This window comes from Tetrao urogallus, assembly GCF_951394365.1.
Source record: "Tetrao urogallus genome assembly, chromosome: 1".
NCBI lineage: Eukaryota > Metazoa > Chordata > Aves > Galliformes > Phasianidae > Tetrao > Tetrao urogallus.
The window spans coordinates 52,551,271-52,569,179 of record NC_136813.1 but is presented as its reverse complement, the minus strand read 5'-3'; the positions used below and the strand labels follow the sequence as shown (position 1 = coordinate 52,569,179).

At 36.4% G+C, this 17,909-nt stretch overlaps 1 protein-coding gene across 1 annotated transcript in view; it reads right to left on the bottom strand.

The window, feature by feature from the left end:
- The window catches only part of ITGBL1 (integrin subunit beta like 1), a gene marked incomplete at both ends in the record, with an annotated part of 131,288 nt that overhangs the window by 71,870 nt on the left and 41,509 nt on the right, over nucleotides 1-17,909 (bottom strand). Inside the window, 2 exons of the mRNA XM_079537685.1 lie at nucleotides 2,684-2,806; nucleotides 5,538-5,684. Of these exons, the coding sequence (XP_079393811.1) occupies nucleotides 2,684-2,806; nucleotides 5,538-5,684 (270 nt within the window). The remainder of the gene's footprint in view (nucleotides 1-2,683; nucleotides 2,807-5,537; nucleotides 5,685-17,909) is intronic.

Genomic DNA, 17,909 nt, shown 5'->3' with positions numbered 1-17,909 from the left:
TCCTTCAGAATATAGTCAGCTGATATATATGTAATCATTAACTATCAGAGATTAAATTTAGAACACTGGGATACATTTTTTTCCTGTTTTTAGAATTGCACATAGAATTTTTGCTACAATTGTTAGGTGCCATGAAACAATAACAGAATACTCACATAACTAAGCAATCAATACAGTTTATAACACTACATATTATCAATAGGTTGTTCTCAAACAGCAGACAAGAAAAGGGAAAAAATGATGGAGTGAATTAAGTCATTGGCAATTCTTGAAGATTAAAACATCCCTGCTTCATCTTTCACTCACAGTTATATGTCCCCACATATGAATTAAATAATACAATTTGACTCTATCACTTGCTCTTGACTGAAGATAAAGTTGCTTCATTAGAGCACATAGCCTTAGAGACAAAAGGATCAGGATCAGAACTTAATTTGCTAAAACTTTATGAAAAAATTGCTGCAACTTCATTCCAAAAATTGTATAGCTTCAAATACCTAGTAAAGCAGAAACAACCAAGTGGCCGAAAAATTCAGTGAGAAGCTTGATATGTTGTTGTAACTGTGCCTTGCCTAAAAAATGCTTTGATTAAAAATACAGTTCACCTGTGCAAAGCTTAAAATGCATGTTATCCATAACTAAGATTTCCACTGGAAGCTTTTCCAGGATAAAATTCCAGCTCACAGCTGCAGGCCTTAAAAACATGTGTATAAATATAAACTTCTGATAATTTATTAGCTTGATTCCTCCTCAGTTTGTCTTTTTGAAGGCAATCGCAGTCTTCAAGACCTTCCTATAGCCAGAATGCTTCGAGGGAAATAAAGAGTACATAGCAACTAAGTAGGTGCTGCACATAGTAGGAAAGCAGAACAGGCACCGATTAGGTTTACTCTCTGTATGGGATCAACCAGGGACCACTGCTAGATAAGTAACGTTTGCCTGAGTTGGAACACCATTTCTTTTTTACTTTATAAATAAACCTGAATTATTACTATGATGGAAATCCTGTGGAAGGAAAGGATGGATAAAAGATATTAAAATAAACATCCAAGTGGGAGAAAGAAACCATAACTAGACATGGGGGAAGGGTCTGGTTTTTTCTTTGCTATAAAACTATGTGCCTTTGATCTTTCAGGTCATATGCTATCCAATTTTTTTCTAATTAAATACATTGCTTATGTGCTGGAGAGGTTCATCTTAGAAAGCAAAGCAAAATCTAGCATTCATACACTAAGTGTATAAACTTTTAATCTTACAACAACATAAGCAAGTAAAAGGGTACCTATTTTTTATTATTTTTATTTGATTTTTATTTTGTAAATTGCCAAATAAAGTATAAAAGTTTTATGTGCCGATGAATTATACCGACCTTTTTGTCTGTGTACATCAACATACTTTGATATCTTTATAACATAAAACTAATTTTCTTAAGACATGCATCTGTTCTGTTTTGGAACATGATGCCAGTGGATGAAACAAGGTGAAAGAAAATACTAAGAAAAGCCTAACAATGTCAATTAGCAGCAACACAGACAGAAAGAAAAGCTTACAAAAACTGCAGGAGAATTTACTGGAACTAAGTGATGAATTTGTATCACAGTTGGTACCATATCCATTTTTTACAAGCAAATAAATGTAAGCTGGATCATTAGCACTTAAATACTATTGCCTTTCACTCGTTTTATTTCAGGTAATTACAGTTCCTCTGCTCATAGGTATGGACTTTAGAGGACCATTCTACATACTCACTTTCATTTACAATCCGTACATAATCCCATGGGGAAAAAATGTAGTTCTTGCTCCCATAAAGGGCACATAATTAAATACCATTTTTTTGTTCTCTATGTAAGCATTAAGACGGATAAAGATTTTATACTCAATTAGTCTGCCTTTTTACACACATATACATGCAGAGCATACACTATTATCAGAGAATGAATATTCTAAGTGGTGTTCTGGGTACAGCCATATGCACACAGACACTGCATATGTATAGCTTGTAAAATATTTGTAGCAACTTTCATTTCAAGAACGAATCTCCCTATTAACATATGCAACAGCATTTCCAGTGCTAGAAATGGTGCGTTTTACATGGTATTTAATTGCTAGGTTCCTAATTTATAATGAAATGAAAGCACAATATGAATTTTATTTGCACTTCTCACAGCAGAGTTCATCCTATTCTCTTGTGTTTTCTACCACAGATGAAGATTTTCTTCATTTGTTCCTTTCACGTTTTACCTTCTGAATTGCTTCTGAGCTCTCATCTCTCATTCATTCTCATTCCTTTCTAAATTTTGCTTTCTTGCCCCAAATTCATAACAATGTTTTTCTATTTTTCTTGGTTTTTTTTCCCGGACTTTCCCTCTTACGGTCATCTGTGTCACATGAAAACATTCATGTTACTTATTTTCTACCAAAGACAGCTGAAGTAAGGTGTGAAGTACTCCAGTAAATTATCTCCTTCAGAAAGAGAAAGATGTCAAAGGACTTCTTCCTTCTCTCAATTCCTCTTTAGCCCATTTTTTAATCTGAAATTCTAAACTGAAATTTGTTAGCAGTACTTTTTTTTTTTTGCTTTAATTCATATATTCAAGAAATACATGTTTTAAATTCATTAAATAATTTTATAGCAAACTACCTTCATCTTCACCATTCTTAACATACTAAATGAAACACATACCTGTACAAATCTCTTCGGTTTCATCATCTATGCATTCCCTGTCATCACATTCACAAAATTTACCATAGACCAGTCCACTTCCTCCTGAGTTTACACATTTACACCTGCCACACTGACACGTACCTGCAAACATTTAAGAAATAATGACTAGAACTTATGGAAGGAGTTTTATCACTCCATCAGCAACAGTAAATATTTCTGAGCAGTAACTAGACAATGAAAGAAATGGAAATGATCCACGTCAGTAAGAAGTCTAATGTTGTCTCTAAATAGATGCAATATTAAAGTGATTCACTCTTAATAAGCAGCATCATATTTTAATACGTAAATTTCACTCCTAGGACTATCTGTCTTAATTCATGCATTTGAGGAATTAAATCAGGTTTAAAAATTATATTTTCAGCCAACTAAGAGGAAAAAAAACATGCATAGTCATCTTCTCAAGAATAAAACCTGATTTTGCCCAGCTCCACAGTCGTTTTAGATAAGAGTTAGAGTTTTGCTATTGAAGATCTGAAAATATGTTTGAATGATTTCAAAAAGTGTATTTGCACTCTAGTCACCAGCCTCCTTTTATGCTTATTATATGAGAAATAGGATTTAAAAATCTTAAGATTCTATCTAGAAAGTGATTAGTGTGCCAATATATTAGACAACAGACAAGCTAATTGCAAAAAATGGGATGGATTCGTTCGACCTGTGCCTCCCTTGATTTAACTCTCTGCAAGACCCCTGGATTCTTGAAAACCACAGAGTTGAATCCTCTCAGAACATAAGCCAAAGTAGAAAACTTTCTGACATATTACAAATGCAGAGAGCTCAGAGGATGCAAAACTTGGAAATGTTTTTTTAAACAGATCTTCTGTCACCACTGGCCTGATCATGTTTGCTTCTTAGTCTTTCATATAGGGTTGCTCCCTCAACTCGGTGGCTGCCTTTCCACAGCCCACTGTCTCAAACACAAAAGTTTTGTTTTGTTGCTCCAAGGGAAGTAACAATCCCCTCTTTTCTCTCAGAGAGACAGCTCAAACCAAACAACTGCCTTCTCAGTACTTTTTGCTTTGGAAAATGATGCATAACTGTCCCAGTCTCAGCTGCGACAGAGTTGATTTTCTTCAGAATGTCCAATATGATGCTATGTTTTGACTTTAGTAAAAACACTATTGATAACAAACTGATGTTTTTGTTAATTTGTTGCTGAGCAGTGCTGCACAGAGTCAAAGATGTTTTAACTTCACATGCTGCCCAGCCAATGAGGAGCTGGAGGTGCACAAGGAGGGAAGGAAGAATGGCACAACCAGGACAACTGATCTTAACAGTCCAAACAGGCATTCCATAACATATGGTGTCATGCAAAGTGTATAAAACTGGGGGCAGCAGGCCTGGGGACTGGCAGAGGGTTGGTTAGTGAGTGGTGAGCACTTACACTGTGCTTCACTTATTCTGTAAATATATATAAATTTGCCATTACTTTTCCTTTCCTTCTCTGTTTCAGTAAACAGCTTTTATTTCTGCCTATGATTTCTACCTTTTTTTTTTCCCCCACTGGGAGGGGTCAGAATGAGCAAATAGCCTTGTAGTGCTGAGTTGCCTGCCCATTTAAGTTGCAAAATTAAATATAACAGCAAAGAGAACTACCATACCAGAAAGGTGAATATGAAAATACTCCATCAAATCATTCAGTAAATTTTCCACAACAGTTTTTTGATAATCATTGTCACAGTTTTGGCTGGCTACCAGGTAACCACCCAGCTGCTCTTTCACTCCTCCTTCTTCAGCAGGACAGGGGGAGAAAATATGATGAACAAGCTTCTCAGTCGAGATAAGGACAAAGGGATCACTCATCAATTACCATCACAGGCAAAACAGGCTTAGCTTTGGAAAGATTAATTTAATTTGTTGTCGATCAATAACAGAGTAGGTTAGTAAGAAATAAAAACAAAACTAAATTGAGTCTTAAAACCTATTCCTGCAGGGGCTCTCCATGGGCTTTGAACTCCTTCAGGCACCATCCACTGCTGCACCCCAGGTTTCTCTATGGCTGCATGGGGAGATCTGCTCCATGTGGTGCCTGTGGGCTGCAGGGGGACAGCCTACACCACTGTGGGCCTCTCCTGGACTGCAGAGAACTTCTCCTTCATGTCTGAATCACCTCCTGCTCTCCTTCTACACTGACCTTGGTGCCTGCAGGGCTGCTCTCTCACATTTCTCACTCCTCACTCCCAGCTGCTGTTGTGCAGCAGTTTTTCCCTTCCTTAAATTTGCTCTCCGAGAGCACATCCAGCATCACTCATCACTCACGGCTCTGCTCTGACATGGGGCAGCTGCTGGGCTCTGCTCACAAGAGCCACTCTTACATCCCTGCTGTAGTAGGTGCTAGCGAGATGGGATGCGCCTCGGAGATGGGGAAAACACCCTGCGTTTCCAAAACTTTGCTATGTAACAAAATATGAGCTCAAAAGTTCTCAAAAAATTGCATAGCTTATAAACATTCTGAAAAAAAAAAAAATTTGAAATTGGGATCTAACACACAGACACGCACGAAACTCACTTTCTGTATTAATGCCCATAAATACAGCTTACTGATGGGCAGAATATCTGACACAAAGGCACTTTCATCAGTCTGAAGCAATGGACAAACTATAGTTCTAAAGCAAGCATACTAAATAAATGCACACCACATGCACAGGAATGAGCCTATAGGAAAATCAAGCACTTTAATATATGCACAGTTTTTTTATCAGTTTCCTAGAACATATTATACAAAATTCTTAATCAGACAAGAAACCAGTGATGCTTAATATAATACACAGAGAACCTCTTAAGCCATCAAGACAGACAAAAGACATCTTACCTGCACCAGAGCAGATGATATCTTGAGAATTCTTACACATTTCATTGCTTTTCTTCCGTGTAAGATTGCAAGTAGTTGGATACTGACAAGCTTCACCATACCAGCCTTCATCACATTTGCACTTCCCACAGTCACACTTTCCATGGCCTAGCAGTGGAAGGAAAGAGTGTGTCAAGTCCTTTTTTCTCATTCAGAAAGCTGTATTTTCGAGTCCATTTTTTAAAAGTAGATTTCATTAATTACAGATTTAAATGAATATAATTAACAGATCCAATTAACATAATTCATATGAATTTATAAGTAGATATGAATAAGTATGATCTTAAATGTCTAGAGACACCTGAAATCACCATAACTTTGAAGTCTAATGTATGTCTAATGAAGTCTAATTTCGATACATCTACAAAAAATATATTTGTAATGACTGAATAAAGAGCTAGAACATCCTGTATGAACAGTGGTCTTTCTTATTACTTTCACCTCTTTCTCATTTCCATGTTTCTCTACCTTCTTCAACAATTCTTCAACAATTGACATAACAACACTGGAGGTTCAGAGACTTCATTCACCTCTTTGGTCAATTGTTGGCAAAGGACAGACAGAAAGTTCAGCCCGAAGACACTGGAATTACTTTTAGTGACACAAATCATGAAGAGGTGCATGGAGAGGGCCAGTAACAGTGGCAAGCAGTAACTCCCTCCTGCAATAGAAATAGCAGATCCCACCTCTACTGAAAGGTGAAAATCCTTTTTTATGAAGCCTCCTCTAGCTAGTGATTCCTCCAGCCTTCGCCCATCAACTTAGACTCCATTTGATTGTTGCTGCAAAACTGAATTTTACAATTATATGGTGACAGTATATTGGGAATGTTGCATGTTTTAATACTCACAGAACTGTATTTACTTACAATTATTTGCCAAACATATTTGTCTTAAGCGAACAAATGCAGCTGCTTAATGGTACCTTGTTTTTTGATTAACTGAATAGTACATTGCTTAAAGTTTGTAATATATCTAATAGTACAAAGAACTAGAACAATAAAGATAGATAGAGTTTCTATGAATTCTTTACTTTTCTTTAAATATAGCCAAATGCACAGACTATGTGACAATTTACACCATTTCTGCTGTATGTTATCACCTTCCATATTAAATTTTAGATGCAAATTTCTGTTTCTTAATACTTTAGGCATTTATTTACAATTTTTTGTAGTAAATGTAAAAAAAAAATTGTAAATACTTTAAAATAAAGTATCTCATTTTAAAATTAAAAAAAATTGTATCTACTTAACTGAAGTAAATTATCTTTCAATCACTACATCTGTTTTAAATGCACTTGATACCTGCAGAGTCAACTGCCTGAAAATGGAAGCCCAGCCTGCTGCTAATGAAAAAGAACTTAAGTAACTACAGTAAGTGAAACATTTTTAAGAGAAAAAGGAGTATCTTGTGTTTCTCCATAACAGTTTGTTTGCTTTCCAAGATGGCCCTAAGACAAAATTCAAATAAATAGCTGGAAAAAACATAGTAGAAGAACACATGAGAGAATCAAGCTCCTTCTTGCTTTAAAACAGGAGGTGCCACCTTGTTAAATTTTTTAAATAATTCTCTGTCAGTAAAAGAGAGGGAAAGAAAAGAGTAGAATTAAAATATATAATGAAAAAACTACTCTTGTGATTACTCCACTTCACTGACCGGCAGCAGCATAATTCATTCTGGAAAATTGAGATAAGTCCAGGTAACTGAAAAAAACCTAAAGATATAACTATCTCCCCATATTTTACTTCTTTTCAAGGATTACTTATTGCAGTGACTTTGGATTTTCCATGTTAGACACTCTTGTGATTCAGCAGTTTGATATTTGCTGATGAAAATGAAGAAACAAAAGATATGGTTTCGTAAAAGCAGAACAGATTTTCCTGTTCCCATTCCTAAATGACAGAGTAAGGCAGAAGCCACTGCTGGTTAGTACTGTAGGTCCAGCAGCAGTAATTTCTATTAGAGATTCTCTAATACAATGTGTGATGCAGAAAGGAAAAAAAAAATTAACTTGCATTTATACAGCTGCTTACAGAAGATAAGTAAGAGATATCCATGAGAATAGACATGCAAAGTAGATTTTTGCTTTATTCAACAAGAATTAATGAAATTTAAAAAAAAATAATGAAATCAAACTGAGAGGAATAATAAATCTCTTGCATGTGACTGAAAACTGCTATAAGGAATTTAACTCGTGAATTTGTGAAATTGTATTCGTGATTTTAATCTTGATCACTCACTTAACCTGATTTTCCCCATTGCAAAGTTTTTTAGAGCTGTAAACCTGTAATAATATTCTACTAGAAAATAAAATTGGGTGATAGGACTGTACTGTAGTGTAGAATGCAATCAATGTACCTGCAATAGCTTGTGTTACTTCCTGCACCTTTCCTGTCACATAAATGATGCAGTAGGTAATGCAAGTCAGTGGCCACAGTAATCCTCTTCTTGCTTACTTTCCACTTCAGCATGCACCAACAATACCATTCTTCCTCGTGGCAAAAATAAGGAAGTGATGAACTATTAATCATATATGCTATGGGCTGTAAGAATATTCAGATGGGTACAGAAGTTTTTTAATGGTTTCAGATTCTTTTCACAAAAGTTTGTGCAGGATCTCTTTTGTTGCATGTAGATTTCTGTTTTAAATGAAATAGTCTGAAATGTTAAATAAGGAGTACATAGCGCTGTGAAAGCTGTGAAGTAATATTGTAACTTCCTAGAGGGTAAATTCTACTATCAAGAGTGAGACTCAGGTATCTGAGGATGGGCCATAAAAAAGAAAAGTGAAGAAAAGTGAGCTACAAGACCTTACTAAACAGTTGGTCAAGAAAGGCATATCTCAGAATAAGTGATGAAACATTTGCTCCATTTTACAAAAATTGCTGCAACATAAATAAATGTGAAGATTAAAGAAATTAGAACTTAACTTAAAAATAGAGAGTATGGGATATAATAAAGTCTAAAAGAAGTTCTAGAATTTCTTGAAGAAAAAGACCGTGTCTGTGGGCTGTGAAAATATCAGATTCAAACATGTGGAAAAACCTTTTATAATAAAAGGCTTCATTTCTAACTGGATGAGCAATCACCTCTGAAAGTATATCTGGAGCACACAGAGAGCTCATAGGGTGGAAAATGAAACTAATATGCAAGGAAAACTGTCTGATGTCAGAAAATATATGGAGGAAGCAAGAACAGAAAATTTTAGGCAGGGTCAGATCTTGCAAAATTGCAAGTACTAAAATGTACTTTCATCATTCGAATAAAAAGAAAATAGAAAAAAAAAAAGACTTCACAAAGCAGCAAGCAGCATTAAGATTACAGATAATTTACAGACAGTCCAAAATGAAATTAATATGGAGATGTTGACCATAGTTGTAAATGCAGTGCAGCTAGTGATACAGACTATGGAAATGAAAATTAATTATCAGAGATGAGAACAAAACAAAGACACAAAACTGTTTTAAATGAAGTGCCTAGACCATGAGGGTGAGACATCATATCTTCACTCCAGAGTACTTGCAATACTCGTATATGAAAGGCCAGTTTAATAACAAAGACTTCTAATGAATCTAACAGACTGTCAATCAGATGTCTGAAAAATAACAGTAATAATAAACTCTAACTCTTTTTTTCCTTTAAGAAAAAGGAATGTATGTGATCTGGGCAACTGAAAAATGTTGATCTGACCTCATGGGGCAGGTTGAAAGAATTTGAAACAAACTGTGAAGCACTGCACAACTAGAGGTATTGAAGTAGTGAGAAATGGAACTTATTTCCCATATTCTCTATTTTTAAATTATGAACAATAACAGCTTTATTCCAAAATAGACTATGTTAAGTTTACCTGTCTTTATAAGATTACCGATATTTCAAGAGAAGGAACACAGGAATGGTCTGAACATATTCACCAAATATGATAACACTGTGGAAAAAAATTAAATTATTCTGGATAAAGTATGCTAGAAAAGTGTAGGGACCACAGTTTTATTTAAGGGAAGGAAATATCATTAGGATGAATGCAGTATTACTAGAACAGTAATATTTCAAATAATGTTTTTGGAACTGAACATATTTTTTAATGATGTTGATACAAAAATCCACTGTATGCTAAAAACATTTGCCAGTGGCCAAGTGATGTAAGATCTCAGTAAAAAAGTGAAGATGGAAAATCATACAGAATGAACTGGGCTGACAGTCTGAAGGACTGAAGTAATAAAAGTCAATTTAAATTAGACGTACAAAGCTCAAGGTCACGCACAGAGAAAAGGAAGAGATACCATAGGCTACAACCTTCCCAATTGGAAACAGCAAGAACCTGAGAATATACTCATGTCAGCTGTGGAAAGATAGTGTGGCTAAGTCTTTCACCAAAATTGTCTCAGACATACACATTGAAGACATATCAGGAGGGGCAGAAAATGGTCACAAACCATGAAAATCCTACACACTTGAATATTAAACAAACATGGATCAAAGTCATACTCAAAAATTACTATTAGGTCTCTAAACTTCAGAAGAATAAGTGAAGTTTTTCAGACAAATACTAGTGGAATTGTAATCACTTACAAGATGGCAATAGAAACACAGAATCATCCAATACCCTGAGTTGGTAGGGACTCTCAAATTCAACTTCTGGCTCTGCACAGGGCCACTCAAAATTCAAATCTTATGCGACCACTTCCTTAAGAAGCCTGTTCCATGCCTGACCACTCTTTGGTGAAGAACCTTTTCCTAAATGCCAAATAGACCCTCCTTCCCCCCCCAACACAGCTCCTTGCTGTTCCCTCGAGTCCTATCACAGTCACCAGAAAGCAGAGCTCAGCACTGCCCCTCCACTCCCCTTGTAAGGAGCTGGTAACCATGACGTTACTGTTAAGAGCAATGACTAGGAGTTAAACCATCTCACTCAAAAATGATACTTAAAACCACATTCAATTGGTTGATGACTTTCTTTTGCCCTCAGACTCTTAACATCATTCTAAAAGCATTCTAAAAATGTTTTTCTACTACAGATATGCATTCCTATGCATCTAAGATTGAAGATACAAAGGTGAAATCTCTGATAAAAGGTTCTGAAAGTGAGTGGACCTCACTGTCCACTAATCTGAGGCACTAATCTGGAAGGATAACATCACAAATTTCACTTATTTCATATGTAATCCATCATGAGAGACAGGTACTTCGGTAGAGTAACTCAGATGCTGTGTGGGCTGGGCAGTCCTCAGAGAATGGATGTCTTTCTTCAGTAAACTACTGGTAAGCGTACAGTGATTGGATACACAAGGATTGATGCTGGGACTTTGGAGTCTGGAGCAACACTAGGCATACACCTGTGCAAATAAAAATTGGTTCATTTTTTCTCTTTTGATTCACTTATATATGCAATAATCCATGTCAGATTTAAAATGTTTTGACATAATTACATAAAAGAGAGAAGGAGATAACTGTTTATTTAAGGGCCAATCTCAATCAGTTTATGTAAACGATTATCTTACATGATTACTGGGTAAACCAGAAACTGAACTGGAACATTGCTTCTATTTCAATCCAGTAGAAATCATGGCATTCTGCAGTACAATTGCTTTTCTGTGCCTCCCTCTGGAAAAGATTTTCTCTACCTTTGAGCCATTTTTGGCTTAGATTTCTTTGATTTCCTACTAATGTTCACTGCTACTAAAAGCTCTGCTACATTTTGTTGGTTAAACTTTCTCATTGGGAATAAATAATCAAAACAAATGTCTGGTTTGGTTGCCTACCATGTTCTTCCACCTACATGCACCCTTTTCCCTGTAAGATGAAAAGAGTACTTTCTGTCTTGGAGTAACTGTAACATATAATCAAGTACTTCATAAACTGCAAGGACCATGCCTTTAAATAAATTCTTGATTCATTAAGAAACACTATTGGAGATACTAAAAATTATAGATTACTTATTTGTATGGTTGTGCAGCATTAGTTATAACATAGGAACTCTCACCACAAGAAAAGTTTCTTAGTGGAGCAAAAAGACTGACCAGATATTAAAACATTCTCAAATGTCCTTTTTTTCACTTATTTTTAATAACTAAAGCCCAATTACTCTATGTAAGAGCACAAGTTGTAGCAGTTCTCATTTTTAAACTGTAACGTAATCAATTTGTTACAGACCGGTGAGATTTAGCATAAGAATTCCTTTCTACAGCACAAAGTCAGCATCAGAATGAAATCAACAGTTGGCATGATAAATGAATTGGGCTTGTTATTATGCATTTTTAGCAGCCACAGAGTGATTCACAAAGTTCTTTTCAAATATAAAAAACACTTCATTAATGAGAAGAAATATGAAGAACTTTTTATGTATTCCTTCTTTAAATTGGGATGCTAGACATAAATGTAGATAGAGCTGTAAGAACTGAAAATTTTGGGTAAATAAAAACTTTTATAATACTTCTCCTTAATAACCCCTAAAGTACTTTTATAATAATTCTCCATCAATTTCAACCTAGACCAGTATAATGAAGATATAGAGTGAATAGATCCTTCAATTGGATTACTTTCTTTCCTCTAGTTAGTGAAGCAGATATTGCTGCTTTATACCAATGTAAATTTAGTGCAAATATTTCAGATTATGCTAGGGTAAGATTAGTGATATGGCCTATTCTGCTTAGGTGCATTCGAGAATCTCAGTAACTATGCTTTGCATTAAGCTGACATATATATCTGTATATTTTTTCTCTTTTCATTTTTGTTGTTGCTGTTGCAATTTGAAGAAAAGCCCTTAGGTATCCCCACTTTTTTTTCTCTTGTATCAAAGTACTTCAAATGAACCTCTCTTTATGTCTTGGGTCTTGGCTGCTTAAGTTGTATTAATTTCAAAAAACCCAACTGCTTTCCAGACTTTTGCAGTATACCATAGAAATTCTAACCATACTGAAATAAATTACTTCCAGTAAGTCAGGGTTTTTCACAAAAATTCTGACTCTTTCTTCTCCTCGCAGCTGATTTGTTTCTCTCTCTATGTTGACACAATTGTCCCACGAGGCTAAAATATAGATTGGTTAAGGGAACTGATTTGAATTTAGAAAAAGATCTCAAAAAAAATAATTATGATAGCACCTGATGAAATCGGGATTTTTCAAGCCAGTTTTGTAACTGAAATCCCTTCGTCACCTACAGCCCTGATAAGAACTGCATCAAAGATTTTCAAAGGAAGACTTTAAGCCTAAAGGGTTAAAGGAAAAGAAATCAAACCAAACCTTTAAGTAGTCACAAAAGGCTTATAAAAACGCAAGAAACTATGAACTTAGAAGTTCTTATGTTAAGCCTTTTTTTTTTCTGCTTATTTAGAGTATCCAGATCTTGAAGCAGCTCAGAATAACAGACATGAGCATTCCGCACTGTCCTTTGGCAGAGCAAATGAGCCACTGTAATGAAAAGGTTTGTAACAGTTTGTCTTGGTTTTATTTAGTGATTGGATTCCCCTCCTCTCCTTCAAGACCATTTAAAGTGGAATTTCAGAAGTAAAACAGAAGTAGTGACAAATAATTTCAATTTGGTTACTGTTGAATGCACAATCATAACTTGTGTTAAATTACAATGCCAGTAGGACTATGTAGCTTACCGCAAAAGTAATGCCTCCTATTTATTTCCTAGTAAACTATAACAGATACAAAGAGCACAATAACACTGCTTGATAGAGAAAATTCTCAGCTACAAAACACTATTTTTCAACATATCCATCATTACTTCTGCCTTTTCATCAGCAATGAACAAGAGCCTGCATGCTGTACTTGTAAATATCTGCACCAGTGGAGGTGATCCCATGTTTCACAGCAGCATGACAGCATCACTGCTAGAAAGTGTTGCCCACATAGTCTATCCTTTTATTGGTCCAAAGAGATGGAAGTAGTCAGAAGGTATCAAATCAGGACAATAAATAGGTGAGGGAGACAGTTCAGCCAAGACTGACGATGTGCTGCACAGCCTTTGTACTGATACAGGGACTAGTGTTATTGTGCCACAAGAGAAAGGCTGTCTTCTTCTCTGGCATGCTACACTGTAGGTTTTGCACAAAAATCACACATGATGAATTTGAAGGCATTCTAAACTCATATGACAGTGGGTAAGTATCTCATTACTAGCCAGTGAGAATGGCTGACTAAATAAAAATTCTGGAAGTTCTCATCTTGAACTTGCATCAGAGTGACGACATAGCAGTCAGACTTGATAGTTTGCCCAGGTTCCAGAAAATCCAGAAGGATCACACTTTTCCATCCTAAATGACAGTACACATCACTTTACTTGCTGAAGACTGTGACTGAACTTTTTCTTTAATGAGAAACTCACATGTCACCACTTCATGTGGTGGAATTTCTCCAAGCAGGAAGACTCTCTCTTGGACAATTCATGCCAGTGCTTGGTTACCCTCACAAGCAGTGTTTCCTGATAAGACATCTTGTGTTTCAGTTTGCTTCTGCCTCTTTTCCTGTCATGAGAAACATCAAAAAAATCTGGTTCTGCTGTCTTTGTACCCTCCCTTTAGGTATTTACAGACATTATTGAGATCCTCCCTGAGTCTTCCCTTCACCAGACTGAGAAGTCCCTGCTCTCTCAGCTTCTCCTCGAACAAGATATTTCTTAATGATCTTAGAGGCTATAGATTGGACTCTCAAGCACCATCTCCCTCTTGCACATTTATATATGTGAAGAACGATGTATTGAACTACATTGCACATGTAATTAATATTAATAAATTTGTACCTATGTGTATATATACCTGTTGTATATATACCTGCTTCCAGAATAAAAGACAATATGCATTTTTCCTCTAGCTGTGCCTTTTAGTACAGGTACAAAATATAATAAAAAAATATACTGCTGATTACTGTCATTTCCTTTTTCCCCCTCTTGGCTATGAATTCAAATTCCCTATAAAGTGAATAGATTCAACTGTAATAAAAATCAATTAGATATTGCGAATGAATAAAATAAAGGAAAGCAACACTCAGTTGAATCTGTTCCAGTTTGTTACCCTGGAGGTGGCACAAGTTGATATAATTTTAAATGTGATTCATGCTGTTTAGACAGATGATATAAATATCTCAGGGAGACAGAGATAATTTAGTTTTATCAATCAAAACAGTCTAGAGTCGAGGTTTCTGTTAATAATTCAAGGGTTTCATGAAAGATTCCTTACTTATTTTTAACCAAATGGTTTCTCATTTTTTGAAGAACAAAAATAATCAACTTTTAAGTAGGAAGATCTTTTAATAGGCTGAGCCAATATACTTTTTCTTCTCTACAATAGTGCTTTTTAGTCACATACTTTTGCAATGTTGAGTTTTGTGCAAGTATTCTACATAACAAATAAAATTATACTGAGACATGAACTATTCACTTCTTTAAAATAGCTTGCAGAGAAGGAATAAATACAAAGTGCTTCACATACTCAGATATGTAGACACTTTAAAACCATTTGACATTGTAAAAAAACTGCATTCCTGTGGGAAAAAGAATTGCAAACCCAGTAGATTCATATTTATGTTATTATGCTCAAGAGCAGAAATAACTGAGTTAAATAAACCCTGTTTCCTCAGTCGGAGCAGGTTTGCTGTGTGCTCTGGGTTCTCTAAAAAATGGCAGCTCAGGCTATGCCAGCTGGCTCAGATACTCTTCACTGGCTTCATCCACTACACATAGAGCTTTTGTCTCCACGAGCCCAAAAATTCTGATCCAAAATGGAATGAAGCAGAATTCTTGACTTTCCATGAGATTAAATGGTAATATTTGACTCCCCCTCCCTAAAACAAGTGAACAAAAAAACCAACTTCAAATATTATTGCATTTTTATTTTTTATTAAAAAAGGAACAAATTATTGTTCCCCCAAAGGCCTGCCCAGCATCTAGTTAACTTAATTCAAACCAACAAAGGATTTCTAGGCTCCCATATGCATGAAAAAGAAACATGAAAACATACTTGTCAGCAAGACTGGAAATGTTGGAAGACTTGTTTTTACTAGAGCTCTCAAGTTTTCCAAACTTGAATCTTTGTCTCAAGAGAGAGCTATAATCACTAATGTTTCCATTTTCAGAAAGCTACGATGGTGACCTGAAAATTTAAGACACAGTGACTGTTTCTGAAAATCTCTTTCTAAAAGTACAATTGAAAAGAAATTTGAGAAAAGCTATTTTCCTTCTGCATTCAACAAATGAGAAGTTTACAATGAAGTCTGATTTCATCCCCAGTTTCCCTGTGTGCCTACTGACAGCAACATCAAACCTTAGTGCATGCTGCTATGTGGTCTGCAGCGCCATGGCAAGGTGATGGTACCAGGGATTGTCCCATTCTCCATCCAACTAAATAACATTGTTCCTACTGCAGAATGACTTGGAGAATTAAGTGTCTCCTCTCAAGAGAGGAAGGACTCCCATAGTTCGACAGGACTCTTCTCAGCTTTAGAAGAGGTGGGCTAGATGACCTCCAGAGGTCCCTTTCAATCCCTATGATTCTGTGATTCTGTAATTGCTCTCAACAGAGGTGCAGAGACAGAACAGTTTGTTGAAGAAAAGAGCATCAACAGTCACTTGCTGCAGTAAAATCAAAGTTCTAAGCTCTGGGTACTGCAAGACATTTTCTGGGAAGATTACTCTTAGTTCATCACTGGACACTAGGGCTGTTTATACAGACTGAGAGCAACCCTGTGGAGAAGGACTTGGCGGTCCTGGACACGAGCCAGCAGTGTGTCCTTGCAGCCCAGAAGGCCAACTAAATCCTGGGCTGCATTAGAAGAGGAGTGGCCAATGGGGAGAGGAAGGTGATTGTCCCCCTCTACTCAGCTCTTGTCAGAGAGCTCCATCTGGAGTACTGCATTCATGCCTGGTGCCCACAGTACAGGAAGGACGTGGAGCTCTTGGAGCAAGTCCAGAGGAGGGCCACTAAGATGATCAGGGGGCTGGAGCACCTCTCCTACGAGGAAAGGTTGAGGGAACTGGGCTTGTTTAGCTTGGAGAAGAGAAGGCTCCAGGGAGACCTCATTGTGGCCTTCCAGTTTGTGAAGGGAGTGTATAAACAGGAGGGGGAATGTCTGTTTACTAGTGTGGATAGTGATAGAACAAGGGGGAATGGTCTTAAACAGGGGAGGTTTAGGTTAGATATTAGGAGGGTGGTTATGCAGAGGAACAGGTTGCCCAAGGAAGTTGGTAGATACCTGGAGGCATACATTCAAGTCCAGGCTGGGCAGCCTGGTCTAGTGGGGGTTTGAACCTAGATGAGTATTATGGTTGTTTTCAACCCGGGCTATTCTGTGATTCTATGCTTGCATGATACCTGAAAGTATTATTAATGTGAAGTTCATAGCTAAACCTTAAGATCTTAATCACTAAATTCAAGGGTTAGAAAAGTTATGACCACAGAAAAAAGTTATAATTAGTGGTCATGGCAAAGAGTTTGCTGGAGTTCAAGGAGCTGCTGGGACAGTGCTCTCAGACATATGGTTTGATTTATGGGTGGTTCTGTGTGGAGTCTGGAGCTAGACTGTATATCTCCATTCTGACTTGGGATATTCTGTGATCCCATAGTTCTGTATATCCAGTTAAGTACAAACTGATTTTAAAAGTAACCAGTGTATCTGATCACTCTGAAAAATATTTTTTCAGCAAGTCTTTTAAGAAGAAAATTATGTTATGCACATTACACATTCAAATCAAATTCAGCTAGTATTGCAGACTAAGTAGAGCACAGGTCCTCACCACAGACTTAAGGAATGGGTGAGCTCATATTGGCTGTAGCAGTATTTGATTTACTACTTATGAACTGTGTCTGGTGAGGGTGCCACCCACGAGTCTTTCCTTTTATTTCAAAATGAAGCTGTGTGAACATCGTGTTCTCTTGATAGTGTCCTCATGCTTGGCACCAGAAATGACCTATGATGTTTATTCCTAAGAAAATTCTTAAGAGATGTAAGAGCTATAACAGTGGTGAACCTTAGCAGAATCCATGCCAACTTCCATGCCCTGATTAAAGTTTTAGTAAACGCTGCAAAGCCTGGGGCTTCCAGGGTCTCAACGGACTTAAGATTTATCTGTGATATGCCCTTTTTTCCTCATGCTATCTTTGGTAAGAGGTATTTTAATAAATCTACAGTCTGAGTGCCATTCTATAACAAACACCAGCTCAGGTGTGTTACAGTTCTTCATAGCATTATGAAAAAAAAATCTGATCTACAGTTTGCTGGTAAGCAACTAATCCAACAAGATATCAATAAACATCAACTGGGTAAGATAGTTCCATACAGAAAAAAAATGAGTCTTAGAAATTATTCACAGCCTGGTAAACCTGAAGTCAGAAAAGTCC